Genomic DNA, 18236 nt, shown 5'->3' with positions numbered 1-18236 from the left:
CTAATAGCACATTTTCTAGCAACAAAATACCCTGTCAAAAACATTGTTCTTACGTCTTTGACTGTAGCCTAATAGCACATTTTCTAGCAACAAAATACCCTGTCAAAAACATTGTTCTTACGTCTTTGACTGTAGCCTAATAGACTTTTCTAGCCAAAATAAAAAACATAGCTTTGACTGTATTTTTTTCTAGCAACAAAATACCCTACAAACATTGTTCCCTGTCAAAAACATTGTTCTTACGTCTTTGACTGTAGCCTAATAGCACATTTTCTAGCAACAAAATACCATTGTTCTTACGTCAAAAACATTTTCTAGTTCTTCAAAAACATTGTTCTTTGACTGTAGCCTAATAGCACATTTTCTAGCAACAAAATACCCTGTCAAAAACATTGTTCTTACGTCTTTGACTGTAGCCTAATAGCACATTTTCTAGCAACAAAATACCCTGTCAAAAAAAACATTGTTCTTACGTCTTTGACTGTAGCCTAATAGCACATTTTCTAGCAACAAAATACCCTGTCAAAAACATTGTTCTTACGTCTTTGACTGTAGCCTAATAGCACATTTTCTAGCAACAAAATACCCTGTCAAAAACATTGTTCTTACGTCTTTGACTGTAGCCTAATAGCACATTTTCTAGCAACAAAATACCCTGTCAAAAACATTGTTCTTACGTCTTTGACTGTAGCCTAATAGCACATTTTCTAGCAACAAAATACCCTGTCAAAAACATTGTTCTTACGTCTTTGACTGTAGCCTAATAGCACATTTTCTAGCAACAAAATACCCTGTCAAAAACATTGTTCTTAATAGCGTCTTTGACTGTAGCCTAATAGCACATTTTCTAGCAACAAAATACCCTGTCAAAAACATTGTTCTTACGTCTTTGACTGTAGCCTAATAGCACATTTTCTAGCAACAAAATACCCTGTCAAAAACATTGTTCTTACGTCTTTGACTGTAGCCTAATAGCACATTTTCTAGCAACAAAATACCCTGTCAAAAACATTGTTCTTACGTCTTTGACTGTAGCCTAATAGCACATTTTCTAGCAACAAAATACCCTGTCAAAAACATTGTTCTTACGTCTTTGACTGTAGCCTAATAGCACATTTTCTAGCAACAAAATACCCTGTCAAAAACATTGTTCTTACGTCTTTGACTGTAGCCTAATAGCACATTTTCTAGCAACAAAATACCCTGTCAAAAACATTGTTCTTACGTCTTTGACTGTAGCCTAATAGCACATTTTCTAGCAACAAAATACCCTGTCAAAAACATCGTTCTTACGTCTTTGACTGTAGCCTAATATCACATTTTTTATATTTGCGAGTTAGGTCCTCAGATTTTCACTTCATCACATATAGTCGGGTGGTTGCGGACAGGTTACTAGGAATTGTGGGCGGGTCAACCTTCTAACAGGCACCTTCAAAACAGTTACAGAGTTTAATGGCTGTGATAGCAGAACACTGAGGATGGATCAACAACATTGTACTTACTCCATAATACTAACCTAAGTGACAGAGTGAAAAGAAGGAGGCCTGTACAGACTAAAAAATATTACATTAAGTAACTAAAGTAATACTACATGGAAAATGTGGCAAAGAAATGCACTTTTTTGTCCTAAATACAAAGTGTATTGTTTTAAGGCAAATTCAACACAACACATCACTAAGTGCCACTGTTCATATTCTTAAAAATAGTGGTGGCTACATCGTGTTATGGGTATGCTTGTCATCATTTTTTGGATAAAATAAACAGAATGGAGCTAAGCACAGGTAAAACCCTAGAGGAAAACCTGGTTCTGCTTTCCAACACTTGCTTTCCTGAGTGGCCGAGTTTTGACCTAAAATCACCTTGAAAATCCTAATCCTTATGGCAAGACTTGAATATGGCTTTCTACCAATCAACAACCAACTTGACAATTTGGAAAAAAAATAAAGGAATAATGGGCAAATATTGTGCAATCAAGGTGTGCAACTCTCAGAGATTTACCCAGAATTATATTTACCCAGTGATTATATGTGTAACGGATGTGAAATGGCTAGCTTAGTTAGCGGTGGTGCGCGCTAAATAGCGTTTCAATCGGTGACGTCACTTGCTCTGAGACCTTGAAGTAGTGGTTCCCCTTGCTCTGCAAGGGTTGTGGCTTTTGTGGAGCGATGGGTAACGATGCTTCGTTGGGTGACTGTTGTTGATGTGTGCAGAGGGTCCCTGGTTCGCGCCCGGGTATGGGCGAGGGGACGGTCTAAAGTTATACTGTTACATATGTTCATGTTAGGAAACTGAGCCTTTTTACAAAGTGCAGGGATGTAACATAGCGCGCGTCAAGTTGTGCGTCAAGTTGTGCCGTTGCTCCCGTTACAGGAAGTGCTGGGACGTCAGTGAATTTCAACAGGAACGGTGATGCTCCGGGACGTTACGACCTGTTCCAGTATCAGATCAACAACAACAGCTCCCCGGGGTACAAGAACATTGGACAGTGGACAGAGACATTACAGCTCAACGTGAGTACGATGATGTGTGTATATGCAAGCGGAGGGATTTGAACCAAGGTCTCCCGCGTAGTAACCCATCGTCTTAAAACCATTACACCAAGAGGGCATCCTAGTGGTCTGAGTTTGTCTTCGACAGGGATACTCTGTTACATTATCGTGCGCATGTTGAGTTTGTCTCTCCGAGTACTCTCTCTCCGAGTACTCTCTCTTCGTACTCTCTCCTCGTACTCTTTCCTCGTACTCTCTCCTCGTACTCTCTCCTAGTACTCTCTCCTCGTACTCTCTCCTTGTACTCTCTCCTGGTACTCTCTCCTCGTACTCTCTCCTCGTACTCTCTCCTAGTTCAGTCTCCTCGTACTCCCACCTCGTACTCTCTCCTAGTTCAGTCTCCTCGTACTCCCACCTCGTACTCTCTCCTAGGTCTCTCTCCTAGTACTCTCTCCTAGTACTCTCTCCTCGTACTCTCTCCTAGTACTCCCTCCTAGTACTCTCTCCTAGTACTCCCTCATCGTACTCTCTCCTAGTACTCTCTCCTCGTACACTCTCCTCATACTCTCTACTAGTTCAGTCTCCTCGTACTCCCACCTCGTACTCTCTCCTAGGTCTCTCTCCTAGTACTCTCTCCTAGTACTCTCTCCTAGTACTCTCTCCTAGTTCAGTCTTCTTCTTTTTTCTTCTTTTGTGGATTTAATATGGCGATTGGCAACCAACTTTAATGTGTATTACTGCAACCGACTGGACTGTGGTTCTCGTTCATCTTTTATTCACCCACGTGTGTATATGTCTATATGCTCCTAAAAACCAGAGAGGAGATGGGAGAGGCAGGACTTGCAGTGCACCAGGCACTAAAATAAATGTACGCTCTATTATAGCGCCTGGCTATGCAGATGCTCATTGACGCGCGTGAGCAGTTTGAATGAAATGATTCATGCTTGCCGGTGTGGTCAGTACAAGGAATCATACAACGGGTGGTTCTAATCCTGAATGCTGATTGGTTAAAACCACATTCCATTCCGTGTCTATTCCATAAATTACCACCGGCTAAATCTATGACTTTAAAATGCCTATTTACTCTGTTACATCTGACTGCACAATTCACTGTCTCATCAGCCCAGCCAGGCAATTTATAAACTTGAGCTCCACTATAAAAAAACATCTCAACATTATCTCACATTTCTTTTAGACTAACATTTAGTTTTCAACAGCGGAGAATAAACCTTCCTGTCTGTCTCTCTGACATTTGCAAAATTGTTTAAAAATTCAAATTCGATCTATAGTAATGAACATGTCGGGAGTCGAGACGAGACAGACAGACAGGCTGGCAGCGCTTCTCAGCCAGTCGAAATCAAGAATTAGCTGGCCATTTATAGGGAATAGGGTGCCATTTATAGGAAGCCATTATAGGGAATAGCATGCCATTTATAGGGAATAGCGTGCCATTTATAGGGAATAGCGTGCCATTTATACGGAATAGCGTGCCATTTATAGGGAATAGCGTGCCATTTATAGGGAATAGCGTGCCATTTATAGGGAATAGGGTGCCATTTTAAAATTAAGTTCACCTTTATTTAAACAGGTAGCCCAGTTGAGAACAAGTTCTCATTTATAACTGCGACCTGGCCGAGATAAAGCAAAGCAGTGTGACAAAGAACAGCACATAAACAAAACAAAAGTACAGTCAATAACATAATAGAAAAATCTTTATACAGTGTGTGCAAAAGGCAATAAATAGGCCATAGTAGCGAAGTAATTAGAATTTAGCAAATTAACACTGGAGAGATCGATTTGCAGACAATGATGTGCAAGTAGAAATACTGGTGTGCAAAAGAGCAGGAAAAGTACATAAAAACAACATGAGGTAGATAGTTGGATGGGCTATTTACAGATGGGCTGTGTACAGGTGCAGCGATCAGTAGGCTGCTCAGATAGCTGATGCTTAAAGTTAGTGAGGGAGATAGAAGTCTCAAACTTCAGCAATTCTTGCAATTCGTTCCAGTCATTGATAGCAGAGAACTGGAAGGAAAGGCAGCCAAAGGAGGTGTTGGCTTTGGGGGTGACCAGTGAGATATCCCTACTGGAGCGCGTGCTACAGGTGGGTGCTGCTATGGTGACCAGTGAGCTGAGATAAGGCAGAGCTTTACCTAGCAAAGTCTTATAGGTGACCTGGAGCCAGTGGGTCTGGCGACGAATAAGTAGCGAGGGCCAACCAACGAGAGCATACAGGTCACAGTGGTGGGTAGTATATGGGGCTTTAGTGACAAAACGGATGGCACTGTGATAGACTCCATCCAGTTTGCTGAGTAGAGTGTTGGAGGCTATTTTGTAAATGACATCGCTGAGGTCGAGTATCGGTAGGTTGGTCAGTTTTACGAGGGTACGTTTGACAGCGTGAGTGAAGGAGGCTTGTTGTGAAATAGGAAGCCGATTCTAGTTTCTAGATCAAGGAATCACCAGCAGCAAGAGCGACCTCATTGATATATACAGAGAAAAGAGTCGGCCAGAGAATTGAACCCTGTGGTACCCCCATAGAGACTGCCAGAGGTCCGGACAACAGGCCCTCCAATTTGACACACTATCTGAGAAGTAGTTGGAGAACCAGGCGAGGCAGTCATTTGAGAAACCAAGGCTATTGAGTCTGCCGATAAGAATATGGTGATTGACAGAGTCGAAAGCCTTGGCCAGGTCAATGAAGACGGCTGCACAGTACTGTCTTTTATCGATGGCGGTTATGATATTGTTTAGTACCTTAAGCATGGCTGAGGTGCACAGCTCAGAAACGAGATTGCACAGCAGAGAAGGTATGTTGGGATTTGAAATGGTCAGTAATCTGTTTGTTAACTTGGCTTTCGAAGACTTTGGAAAGGCAGGGCAGGATGGATATAGGTCTGTAACAGTTTGGGTCTAGAGTGTCACACACCATTGAAGAGGGGGATGACCACCGCAGCTTTCCAATCTTTAGGAATCTCGGACAATTTGAAAGAGAGGTTGAACAGACTAGTAATAGGGGTTGCAAAAATGGCAGCGGATCGTTTAAGAAAGAGAGGGTCCAGATTGTCTAGCCCAGCTGATATGTAGGGGTCCAGGTTGTGCAGCTCTTTCAGAACATCTGCTATCTGGATTTGGGTGAAGACGAAACTGGGGAGGCTCTGGCAAGTAGCTGCGGGGGAAGGGGGGGGGATTTATCTGTGGTGACAGTGTTACCTAGCCTCAGTACAGTGGTCAGCTGGGATGAGGTGCTCTTGTTCTCCATGGACTTTACAGTGTCCCAGAACTTTTTGGAGTTAGAGCTACAGGATGCAAATTTCTGTTTGAAAAAGATAGTTTTCTTTGCTTTCAGAAATGACTGTGTGTATTGGTTCCTGACTTGAAAAGTTTAATATCGCGGGGACTATTCGATGCTAGTGCCGTACGCCATAGGATGTTTTTGTGCTTGTCGAGGGCTTTCAGGTCTGGAGTGAACCAAAGGCTATATCTGTTCTTGGTTCTACATTTTTTGAAATGGGCATGCTAATTTAAGATTGTGAGGAAATTACTTTTAAAGAACCATCAGGCATCTTCTACTGACTGGATGAGGTCAATATCGTTCCAGGATACCCGGGCCAGGTCGATTAGAAAGGCCTGCTCGCTTTGAATAGGGTGCCATTTATAAAGAGTAGGGTGCCGTTTATAAGGAATAGGGTGCCATTTATAAGGAATAGGAATAGGGTGCCGTTTATAAGGAATAGGGTGCCATTTATAAGGAATAGGGTGCCATTTATAAGGAGTAGGGTGCCATTTATAAGAAATAGGAATAGGGTCCCATTTATAAGGAGTAGGGTGCCATTTATAAGGAGTAGGGTGCTGTTTATAAGGAATAGGAATAGGGTCCCATTTATAAGGAGTAGGGTGCCATTTATAAGGAATAGGGTGCCATTTATAAGGAATAGGGTGCCATTTATAAGGAATAGGGTGCCATTTATAAGGAATAGGGTGCCATTTATAAGGAATGGTGTGATATTTGGTACACAGTGACATTTCAAACTTGCTCGTGGGCTGGCGACACATGGAGCTGTGGAAACATGCAAATAGATCAACGTAGATTATAGATGTTTGTTATTTTGTGCACATATTTGTTACTGTAAAGAGGAAGAGATTGATAATAACTGCTATACTTGTCCCTTGGTATAATGCCCAGGAAGGGGTGCAACTTGACATGATGGTAAAGGGCCAAGGGCCACACCCTCTCATGCAATGTCATGCCAATTAGCCACTTTGTGGCGCTATAATAAGCGATTGAAAATGCAACTTTAAAAGGTCGTGCCCGTGCGACCTAGAGGGTGAAAATCTAGTACGTACGTCCCCCTCAAGGAACAAATTTGCCTCATGGATCGTTCAGGTCCACCATTTAGAATTTTGTGAAAAACATTTAAACCAATACTCCTCTGGCACCGAATGACCAATCGGCACAAAGGTTGATAGATGTCATCTATGGACCAAGCTCTCACAATGTTTTTTTTTTTTTCAGGATAGCATGTCAAACAATGTGACCAATAAACATTCACGTGGGCGTGGTCTGGCACACAAATGTGTTTTTGTAACAAAAAACAAGGTAACACATGTTCCAAAAAAACTGTCAAGACTCAACTTATCACATTCAGATCGACCACTTGGTGACGCTACAACGGGCATCTGTTTATCTCTCTTGATCTGTTTGACTCCGAGTGACGAAATGTGGCGCACATGCTCAAAGGATATGCTTTCTTTTATTTTTATGTATTTGTATTTGTTGAATCTTTTATAAACAATACAACGTATACTAACGACAACGGGATATCTATCTAACTCTTACTGTATGGTTCAGTTTTGCCACATGTTCATGCTGATGGACAGAATAAAATAGTTCATAAAATGGCAGCCATATTGTTTGAGCTTCTTCTATCTGAAGTTTTAAAGATGTACCAAACTTGGTGCTGATTGGTCCATCGGTTCTGGAGAAGAATGTTTTAACCTCTTAGAGTCAACGTCATAAAAACATTTACAAAATTCTTGAAAAGCGTTTTGCTCTGATCTGTTTGATTTAGAATTCTGATATTTGGCAAGTGTGGTAAGGAGTAAAGAAATAGCTCATCCAATGTGTCAACTTCTTTCCCCCGATGGTGGAAAATATGGCCCACAGCTTGAACCCCGTCATAGCTGCTTGTAGCTATTTATGTATTTGTATCTTGTAATGTTCACCCTACCAACACTTGTATTATAGCTCTAACAGCAGGGCCTTTGCTTTTCGATCCCCAAATCGATTTGGCATGCTTTATGGAATAGCATGTACACAGTTCATTTGTCATCCTTGCCAGGATCTCAGGGGAACTCTGTGTATCTGCGTCCCAAACTGGTACCTTATTCCTTATGCAGTGCACTAAATAGACAACATGGGTGCCGTTTGGGACACAGACTATGTCCCTGGCATGATTTCATCTCTCCCCAGTCTCCCCGGACACTAAGGATGAGTCACGGATGACTCCAGCTCCAGACTCCAAGGACGGGCCCCTTAGCTCCCCGTGAAAATGTCATCTCTGCATCATTATGCCCAGTGTGGGGAATAGGCTGTAGGGCTCAATGACTGAACCACTCGGACAAGGGGTGTTTGGGATTATGGGACTTGCAAAGACACAAAGTCAAATGAAGTCGCCTTAGTTTGTCATTTTGAGCTACTAGATGTCTAGGTAGGGTTTTTACTGCTTAAGTTAAACAGCGGATATCACGCTACATAGAACATGAACTGTTACTTTATCCGTTTTGAATGCACACTTACAAGCCAGACAGCCAGACAGACAAGCCATCTAGGCAGAGATAGGCAGGCAAATGAAGACAGAGTGTTCAGGCAGGCAGGCAGGCAGGCAGGCAGGCAGGCAGGCAGGCAGGCAGGCAGGCAGGCAGGCAGGCAGACAGACAGACAGACAGACAGACAGACAGACAGACAGACAGACAGACAGACAGACAGACAGACAGACAGACAGACAGACAGACAGACAGACAGACAGACAGACAGACAGACAGACAGACAGACAGACAGACAGACAGACAGACAGACAGACAGACAGACAGACAGACAGACAGACAGACAGACAGACAGACAGACAGACAGACAGACAGACAGACAGACAGACAGACAGACAGACAGACAGACAGACAGACAGACAGACAGACAGACAGAAAGTCCTGTGTCGAAAGACAGGAAGCGCTGCTCTGAGATCAGCTTTCTCCATTCAAATATTACCTTAACGTTAGAATGATTTCACAATACTGACAACAGATCAGCTCACAGAGAGATAATTCCACCTATTGCTGCGGCTTATTCTAATGCTTACCCAATACAAATGACTTAAATCACCGATTCGGCATATCAGGTCACATTTTAGGCTACATGTCACAAAATATTGTATATTGGGACAAATTAAGTAGCAAAACTGATTGAATATATAAGTAAATATGTTTGATTTTAATGCAGTCATCTAGGTTTTCATTTGAAGCATATTTTATTTGTATTAATTGCAAAGACCTAGGTCACTTTTTATTTGTAGTGAACTTTGTTCTGAAGTCATCGCAGTTCACAGAGAGAAGGATGTCAACGCAGGTCACAGAGAGAAGGATGTCATCGCAGGTCACAGAGAGAAGGATGTCATCGCAGGTCACAGAGAGAAGGATGTCAACGCAGGTCACAGAGAGAAGGATGTCATCGCAGGTCACAGAGAGAAGGATGTCATCGCAGGTCACAGAGAGAAGGATGTCAACGCAGGTCACAGAGAGAAGGATGTCAACGCAGGTCACAGAGAGAAGGATGTCAACGCAGGTCACAGAGAGAAGGATGTCATCGCAGGTCACAGAGAGAAGGATGTCAACGCAGGTCACAGAGAGAAGGATGTCATCGCAGGTCACAGAGAGAAGGATAGACCCACGTCATTTTATGTTTAACGGAGATCTAATGTGTATTGAGAGACACATGAGGGCAACAAAAATAAACAAATCATCTTTGCGATCCACTTAGCTGTTCTACCAGTGATCTGAGGTTAGATTACCAGTGTTTTCAAGTGTAAAGTTAATAACAACGGTTTTGGGAAAACAGCTACAGAGATTTTAACAATGCTACTACAAAAAGTTGTAACCATGAACTTAGCTTTAAGATGCTTTTGGGAACCCAGGCCCAGTCTCACTGGGTTCTGATCAAATGTTGCATAGGGAGTACAGTGCCATTTCGGACACCAACTCAGCGATATTGGGTATAGGTAGAGATGGAAGGAGAGAGAGGCAGCAACTAACTGGAGTGAGTTTAATTTCTTCATGTTTCAAGCAGATCCAACCATTTAATAATTCATGGATGTTACACAGTCTTCTTTGCCTGGGCTTAAATTAGCATTTTCTTTAAAAAAAAAACTTTTTAGGCTTTTAAGCTGTCTAATGTCTCTCTGGTTTAAATGTACCTCGACTCTAACACTCTGTAGTTTTCAACACGGAGGGAATTTAACCCCAGTGCTCTAACAAGCATTGATACGATTTCTTTCTCTCCTCAGTATGAATTAATAACTTGAGTATGTCTGATACTGTCACACTCTTCAGATCTGGAGAACTATTTCATGTTTGAGTGATATGATCATCTCTGTCATCTCTATTAGCAGCAATGATCTTTGATCTTGATCTCGTCAACTGGGATTCCTACGGAACTTTCAGGCTCAGCTTGTTTCCCCACTCTTCCCTATATAATGCACTACTTCTGACCACCAGGGCCCATAGGGATAATGCCCTACTTATGACTAGAGTCCATAGGGATAATGCACTACTTATGACCAGGGTCCATAGGGATAATGCACTACTTATGACCAGGGTCCATAGGGATAATGCACTACTTATGACCAGGGTCCATAGGGATAATGCACTACTTCTGACCAGGGCCCAGAGGGATAATGCACTACTTCTGACCACCAGGGCCCATAGGGATAATGCACTTCTTATGGCCAGGGCCCATAGGGATAATGCACTACTTCTGACCAGGGCCCACAGAGATAATGCACTACTTCTGACCACCAGGGCCCATAGGGATAATGCACTACTTCTGACCACCAGGGTCCATATGGATAATGCACTACTTCTGACCAGGGCCCATAGGGATAATGCACTACTTCTGATCAGGGCCCAGGGGGATAATGCACTACTTCTGATCAGGGCCCAGAGGGATAATGCACTACTTCTGACCACCAGGGCCCATAGGGATAATGCACTTCTTATAGCCAGGGCCCATAGGGATAATGCACTACTTCTGACCAGGGCCCACAGGGATAATGCACTACTTCTGACCACCAGGGCCCATAGGGATAATGCACAACTTCTGACCACCAGGGCCCATATGTATAATGCACTACTTATGACCAGGGCCCGTAGGGATAATGCACCACTTCTGACCAGGGCCCATAGGGATAATGCACTACTTCTGACCACCAGGGCCCATAGGGATAATGCACCACTTCTGACCAGGGCCCACAGGGATAATGCACTACTTCTGACCACCAGGGCCCATAAGGATAATGCACTACTTCTGACCACCAGGGCCCATATGGATAATGCACTACTTCTGACCACAAGGGCCCATAGGGATAATGTACTACTTATGACCAGGGCCCATAGGGATAATGCACTAATTCTGACCACCAGGGCCCATAGGGATAATGCACTACTTCTGACCACCAGGGCCCATAGGACTCTGTTTAAAAGTAGTTCACTATGTTTGGAATATAGAGTGCTGATTGGGAAACAGGTTCAAATGCATTGTAACAGACAAACTGTAATTTATACAGTAATCTTGGATATTATCAACAGTAAAATACTATGAAAAGTTTTAATGCACATTACTGTAAATGATGTTGCATTGTGGGAACATTTTGTGAGTGGTGAAATAATTGCTATATTTCTAATGGAGTGTCAAAACCCTTTTGATCACTAGTGGGTGCACAACATTGTTTTCTCTGGCAATTTATGTATTTAACTAGGCAAGTCAGTTAATATAGAAGAAATTGTTATTTACAATGACGGCCAAGGAACTGTGGGTTAACTGCCTGTTCAGGGGCAGAACGACATGATTTGATCTTGCAACCTCTCGGTGACTAGTCAATGCGCTAACCACTAGGCTACCCTGCCGCCTCTACACTCTAACCACTAGGCTACCTGCCACCTCTACACTCTAACCACTAGACTACCTGCCGCCTCTACACTCTAACCACTAGGCTACCTGCCATACATGTCTCCCGAACTAACGTATGTAAAGTCGTGCCTTATAAGAGGTTATATTTGTTGCACCTGTCAGTGAAAATGATGTACCAATTTAAAAAAAGTATTTGGTAGCATCATCAATTAACAATGTGTAGGGGACAGATTGGAGTGGCATCTAGTCTTAAACCTTTAAACCTTTTCCATGTCCTTCTGATCTGTTTAGCCCTGTACTCGCTGCCAGTTTGGAAGCCTTTGTCAAGGCCTCTAGAACTGTAAGTGTTATAAAAGCCAACCTGCTGGTACCAATCCCATCCAACTTGTTTGTAGCAATCCCATCCAACCTGCTTGTACCAATCCCATCCAACCTGCTTGTACCAATCCCATCCAACCTGCTTGTACCAATCCCATCCAACCTGCTTGTACCAATCCCATCCAACCTGTTTGTACCAATCCCATCCAACCTGCTTGTACCAATCCCATCCAACCTGCTTGTACCAATCCCATCCAACCTGCTTGTACCAATCCCATCCAACTTGTTTGTAGCAATCCCATCCAACCTGCTTGTACCAATCCCATCCAACCTGCTTGTACCAATCCCATCCAACCTGCTTGTACCAATCCCATCCAACCTGTTTGTACCAATCCCATCCAACCTGCTTGTACCAATCCCATCCAATAACAGTAAATACAGTGAAACACAAACCCCAATCCCCTCACTGAATTTCATCCATCCATCCATCCATCCATCCATTCATCCATTCATTACATTTACAGTAGCATTAACGTTTTACAGTATAATACAGTAAATTATATGGAATTGTACCTTGTGTCATTACACAGTACTTGATTGGTACAGTATTTAGATTACAGTAGGTCTGCTGATTACGTCTGCTGAGTTACCTGTAAGTTACTGTAAAATGCACAGCATCCCCTTAAAACTGTGACTGAGGATGAGTCAAATGTTTGTTACCCTCGGGAGACAAGGACTTTGACTGCCAAAACTGTCTCCTGAATCAATCAATTTACTCCCAATTTTGTAATATCCAATTGGTAGTTACAGTCTTGTCCCATTGCTGCAACTCCCTTACGGTCTCGGGATAGGTGAAGGTCGAGAGCCGTGTAACCTCTGGAACAAAACCCAGCCAAGCCGCACTTCTTCTTGACACAATGGTCGCTTAACACCAATGTGTCGGTGGAAACATTGTACATCCGGCGACCGTGTCAGTGTGCATGCGCCCGGCCCGCTACAAGGACTACTACTGCTAGAGCGCGATGGGACAAGGACATCCCGGGCCGGACAAACCCTCCCCTAACTCGGATGATGCTGGGCCAATTGTGCGTCGCCTCGTGGGTCTCCCGGGTTGCGGCCGGCTGCGACATAGGATCTGTAGTAATGCAGCTAGCACTGCAAGGCCTTAGACCGATGCGCCACTCTGGAGGCTCACACGTGTCCTCTTAGTCTAGGAGAGGTTCCACCAGAGTTTGTCCTGTTATTGTTGTTTTGGGATCCCCATTAGCCGACGCCATTGGTGACAGCTAGTCTTACTGTGGGCTGGCATGTAACGAAAAAGACTTTACAGACAAAAGTCTGCAATTTACAAATACAGTTGAAGTCGGATGTTTACATGTACAACTTAGCCAAATGCACTTAAACTCAGCATTTCACAATTCCTAACATTTAATAGTAGTAAACATGTCCTGTCTTAGGTCAGTTACTTTCATTTAAGAATGTGAAATATCTGAATAATAGTAGAGATAATTATGTTTTTCAGCTTTTATTTCTTTCATCACATTACCAGTGGGTCAGAAGTTTACATACACTCAATTAGTATTTGGCAGCATTACCTTTAAATTGTATAACTTGGGTCAAATGTATCAGGAAGACTTGCACAAGCTTCCCACAATAAGTTGGATGAATTTCGGCCCATTAATCCTCCTGACAGAGCTGGTGTAACTGATACAGGATTGGGGGCAGGGCTTTGTGATGGCCACTCCAATACCTTGACTTTGTTGTCCTTTGTTGTCCATTTTGCCACAACTTTGGAAGTATGCTTGGCGTCATTGTCCATTTGGAAGACCCATTTGCGACAAAGCTTTAACTTCCTGAATGATGTCTTGAGATGTCTTGAGATGTTGCTTCAATATATCCACATACCTCATAATGCAATCTATTTTGTGAAGGTCACCAGTCCCTCCTGCAACAAAGCAACCCCACAACATGATGCTGCCACCCCTGTGCTTTGGGATAGTGTTCTTCGGCTTGCAAGCCATCCCCTTTTTCCTCCAAATATAATGATGGTCATTATGGCCAAACAGTTCTATTTTTGTTCCATCAGACCAGAGGACATTTCTCCCAAAAGTATGATCTTTGTCCCGATATACAGTTGCAAACCGAATTCTGGCTTTTTTTATGGTGGTTTTGGAACAGTGGCTTCTTCCTTGCTGAGCGGCCTTTCAGGTTATGTCGATATAGGACTCGTTTTACTGCGGATAAAGATATCTTTGTACCTTTTTCCTCCAGCATCTTCACAATGTTCTTTACTGTTGTTCTGGGATTGATTTGCACTTTTCGCAACAAGGTACGTTCATCTCTAGGAGACAGAACGAGTCTCCTTTCTGAGAGGTATGACAGCTGCGTGGTACCATGGTGTTTATACATGCATACTATTGTTTGTACAGATGAACGTGGTACCTTCAGGCATTTGGAAATTGCCCCCAGGGATAAACCAGACGTGTGGAGGGTCTGCAATTTTTTTTGGAGGTCTTGGCTGATTTCTTTTGATTTTCCCATGATGTCAAGCAAAGAGGCAATGCCTCCAATTGAGGTCAATTAGCCTATCAGAAGCTTCTAAAGTCATGACATAATTTTCTGGAATTTTCCAAGCTGTTTAAAGGCACAGTCTGAGTGTATGTAAACTTATGACCCACTGGAATTGTGATAAAGTGAATTATAAGTGAATTAATCTGTAAACAATTGTAGAAATGTATAAACTGAGCAGTATAATAAGAGTCTGGTAGCATCAGTTAGAGATTTGCGTGCGTGTGTGTGTGTGTGTGTGTGTGTGTGTGTGTGTGTGTGTGTGTGTGTGTGTGTGTGTGTGTGTGTGTGTGTGTGTGTGTGTGTGTGTGTGTGTGTGTGTGTGTGTGTGTGTGTGTGTGTGTGTGTGTGTGTGTGTGTGTGTGTGTACTGGGCATCTACACCACTCGCTGGAGGGCCTTGCGTTCGTGGATGGAAGCAATTATCATACCAGGCCGTGATACATGGCCGTGATGCAGTGTTAGTATTTGGAGAGGAGCCGGGGCGGAATGCCATATTTCTTTAGCCGCTTAGGAAGTAGAGATGCTGTAAGTGCCTCTTGACAAGAGTGGTAGAGTTGTTGGTCCATGGTGATGTGGATGCTGAGGAACTTAAAACTGTTGACTCTCTCTACCGCAGTCCTATTGATGTGTACTGGTTTTCTCTCTACTGCAGTCCTATTAATGTGTACTGGTTTTCTCTCTACTGCAGTCCTATTGATGTGTACTGGTTTTCTATCTACTGCAGTCCTATTGATGTGTACTGGTTTTCTCTCTACTGCAGTCCTATTAATGTGTACTGGTTTTCTATCTACTGCAGTCCTATTGATGTGTACTGGTTTTCTCTCTACTGCAGTCCTATTGATGTGTACTGGTTTTCTCTCTACTGCAGTCCTATTAATGTGTACTGGTAGTCTCTCTACTGCAGTCCTATTGATGTGTACTGGTTTTCTCTCTACTGCAGTCCTATTAATGTGTACTGGTTTTCTCTCTACTGCAGTCCTATTAATGTGTACTGGTAGTCTTTCTACTGCAGTCCTATTGATGTGTACTGGTTTTCTCTCTACTACAGTCCTATTGATGTGTACTGGTTTTCTCTCTACTACAGTCCTATTGATGTGTACTGGTTTTCTCTCTACTACAGTCCTATTGATGTGTACTGGTTTTCTCTCTACTACAGTCCTATTGATGTGTACTGGTATTCCCTCTACTGCAGTCCTATTGATGTGTACTGGTTTTCTCTCTACTACAGTCCTATTGATGTGTACTGGTATTCCCTCTACTGCAGTCCTATTGATGTGTACTGGTTTTCTCTCTACTACAGTCCTATTGATGTGTACTGGTATTCCCTCTACTGCAGTCCTATTGATGTGTACTGGTTTTCTCTCTACTACAGTCCTATTGATGTGTACTGGTTTTCTCTCTACTACAGTCCTATTGATGTGTACTGGTTTTCTCTCTACTACAGTCCTATTGATGTGTACTGGTTTTCTCTCTACTACAGTCCTATTGATGTGTACTGGTATTCCCTCTACTGCAGTCCTATTGATGTGTACTGGGTTGTGTGCCTTCCTTCTGCTTCCCGAAGTCAACAATCAAATCCTTTATTTTGCTGACATTGTGGGGGAGGTTGTTGTCATGGCACCACAATGCCAGTTCACGTATCTTGTCCTTATAGGCTGTTGGTTATCAGGCCTTCAATTGTGGCGTCGTCAGAAAACTTGATGATAGAGTTGGTGGAAAGCCAAGAAGTCGTGGGTGAACAGGGAGTCGAGCAGAGGACTGAGGAAACACCCCTGTGTTAAGATTCAGTGTGCAGGAGGTGCTGTTGCCAATGCTCACAGTGGGTGAACAGGGAGTCGAGCAGACGACTGAGGAAACACCCCTGTGTTAAGATTCAGTGTGCAGGAGGTGCTGTTGCCAATGCTCACAGTGGGTGAACAGGGAGTCGAGCAGAGGACTGAGGAAACACCCCTGTGTTAAGATTCAGTGTGCAGGAGGTGCTGTTGCCAATGCTCACAGTGGGTGAACAGGGAGCAGAGCAGAGGACTGAGGAAACACCCCTGTGTTAAGATTCAGTGTGCAGGAGGTGTTGTTGCCAATGATCACAGTGGGTGAACAGGGAGTCGAGCAGAGGACTGAGGAAACACCCCTGTGTTAAGATTCAGTGTGCAGGAGGTGCTGTTGCCAATGCTCACAGTGGGTGAACAGGGAGTCGAGCAGAGGACTGAGGAAACACCCCTGTGTTAAGATTCAGTGTGCAGGAGGTGCTGTTGCCAATGCTCACAGTGGGTGAACAGGGAGTCGAGCAGAGGACTGAGGAAACACCCCTGTGTTAAGATTCAGTGTGCAGGAGGTGCTGTTGCCAATGCTCACAGTGGGTGAACAGGGAGCAGAGCAGAGGACTGAGGAAACACCCCTGTGTTAAGATTCAGTGTGCAGGAGGTGCTGTTGCCAATGCTCACAGTGGGTGAACAGGGAGCAGAGCAGAGGACTGAGGAAACACCCCTGTGTTAAGATTCAGTGTGCAGGAGGTGCTGTTGCCAATGCTCACAGTGGGTGAACAGGGAGCAGAGCAGAGGACTGAGGAAACACCCCTGTGTTAAGATTCAGTGTGCAGGAGGTGCTGTTGCCAATGCTCACAGTGGGTGAACAGGGAGTCGAGCAGAGGACTGAGGAAACACCCCTGTGTTAAGATTCAGTGTGCAGGAGGTGCTGTTGCCAATGCTCACAGTGGGTGAACAGGGAGTCGAGCAGAGGACTGAGGAAACACCCCTGTGTTAAGATTCAGTGTGCAGGAGGTGCTGTTGCCAATGCTCACAGTGGGTGAACAGGGAGTCGAGCAGAGGACTGAGGAAACACCCCTGTGTTAAGATTCAGTGTGCAGGAGGTGCTGTTGCCAATGCTCACAGTGGGTGAACAGGGAGTCGAGCAGAGGACTGAGGAAACACCCCTGTGTTAAGATTCAGTGTGCAGGAGGTGCTGTTGCCAATGCTCACAGTGGGTGAACAGGGAGCAGAGCAGAGGACTGAGGAAACACCCCTGTGTTAAGATTCAGTGTGCAGGAGGTGTTGTTGCCAATGCTCACAGTGGGTGAACAGGGAGCAGAGCAGAGGACTGAGGAAACACCCCTGTGTTAAGATTCAGTGTGCAGGAGGTGCTGTTGCCAATGCTCACAGTGGGTGAACAGAGAGTCGAGCAGAGGACTGAGGAAACACCCCTGTGTTAAGATTCAGTGTGCAGGAGGTGCTGGTGCCAATCCTCATAGCCTTTGGTTTGCCCGTCATGAAGTCCAGGGTCCCGTTGCAGAGGGTGATCAAGCACTCTGGACCCTCTTGTGGGGCCGGATGCTGAGCTTATTGAATTACTGAACTTATTTAGGATTGCCATAAGAATGGAGGTGAATACTTGTTGACTCAAGACAACAACTTTGTCCTTGAACCTCAGAAGCATGACCACTACATGCCTGGGCCTGTCATTTGGGCCAGTGGTTAGTTTTCCACTCCCTCCTCAATCTTTCTGTGGTCCATCTTCAGTTGCTCGTGAATCGTTTCCATCACTTTGTCCTCAGACTACATCCAGGTCTCATCTGCAACTTTGTCCACAGTAATGTTGTTCCACCAGGATTGTCCCTCGAGTTTATTTCATTTATCCTTCATTGATATCGTGGATTCACACAAAGAACAGATGTACTCTTTCAATTAC

At 43.9% G+C, this 18236-nt stretch overlaps 1 protein-coding gene across 1 annotated transcript in view; it reads left to right on the top strand.

Annotated features, from left to right (window-relative positions):
- LOC124003943 (metabotropic glutamate receptor 7-like) overlaps nucleotides 1-18236 on the top strand; it is a 393623-nt gene that overhangs the window by 237697 nt on the left and 137690 nt on the right. Inside the window, exon 7 of the mRNA XM_046312602.1 lies at nucleotides 2371-2510. Coding sequence (XP_046168558.1) covers nucleotides 2371-2510 — 140 coding nt within the window. The remainder of the gene's footprint in view (nucleotides 1-2370; nucleotides 2511-18236) is intronic.

This window comes from Oncorhynchus gorbuscha, linkage group LG18 (assembly GCF_021184085.1).
Source record: "Oncorhynchus gorbuscha isolate QuinsamMale2020 ecotype Even-year linkage group LG18, OgorEven_v1.0, whole genome shotgun sequence".
NCBI lineage: Eukaryota > Metazoa > Chordata > Actinopteri > Salmoniformes > Salmonidae > Oncorhynchus > Oncorhynchus gorbuscha.
The sequence above is the reverse complement of the archived record's forward strand: the minus strand, read 5'-3'. Positions and strand labels throughout refer to the sequence as shown.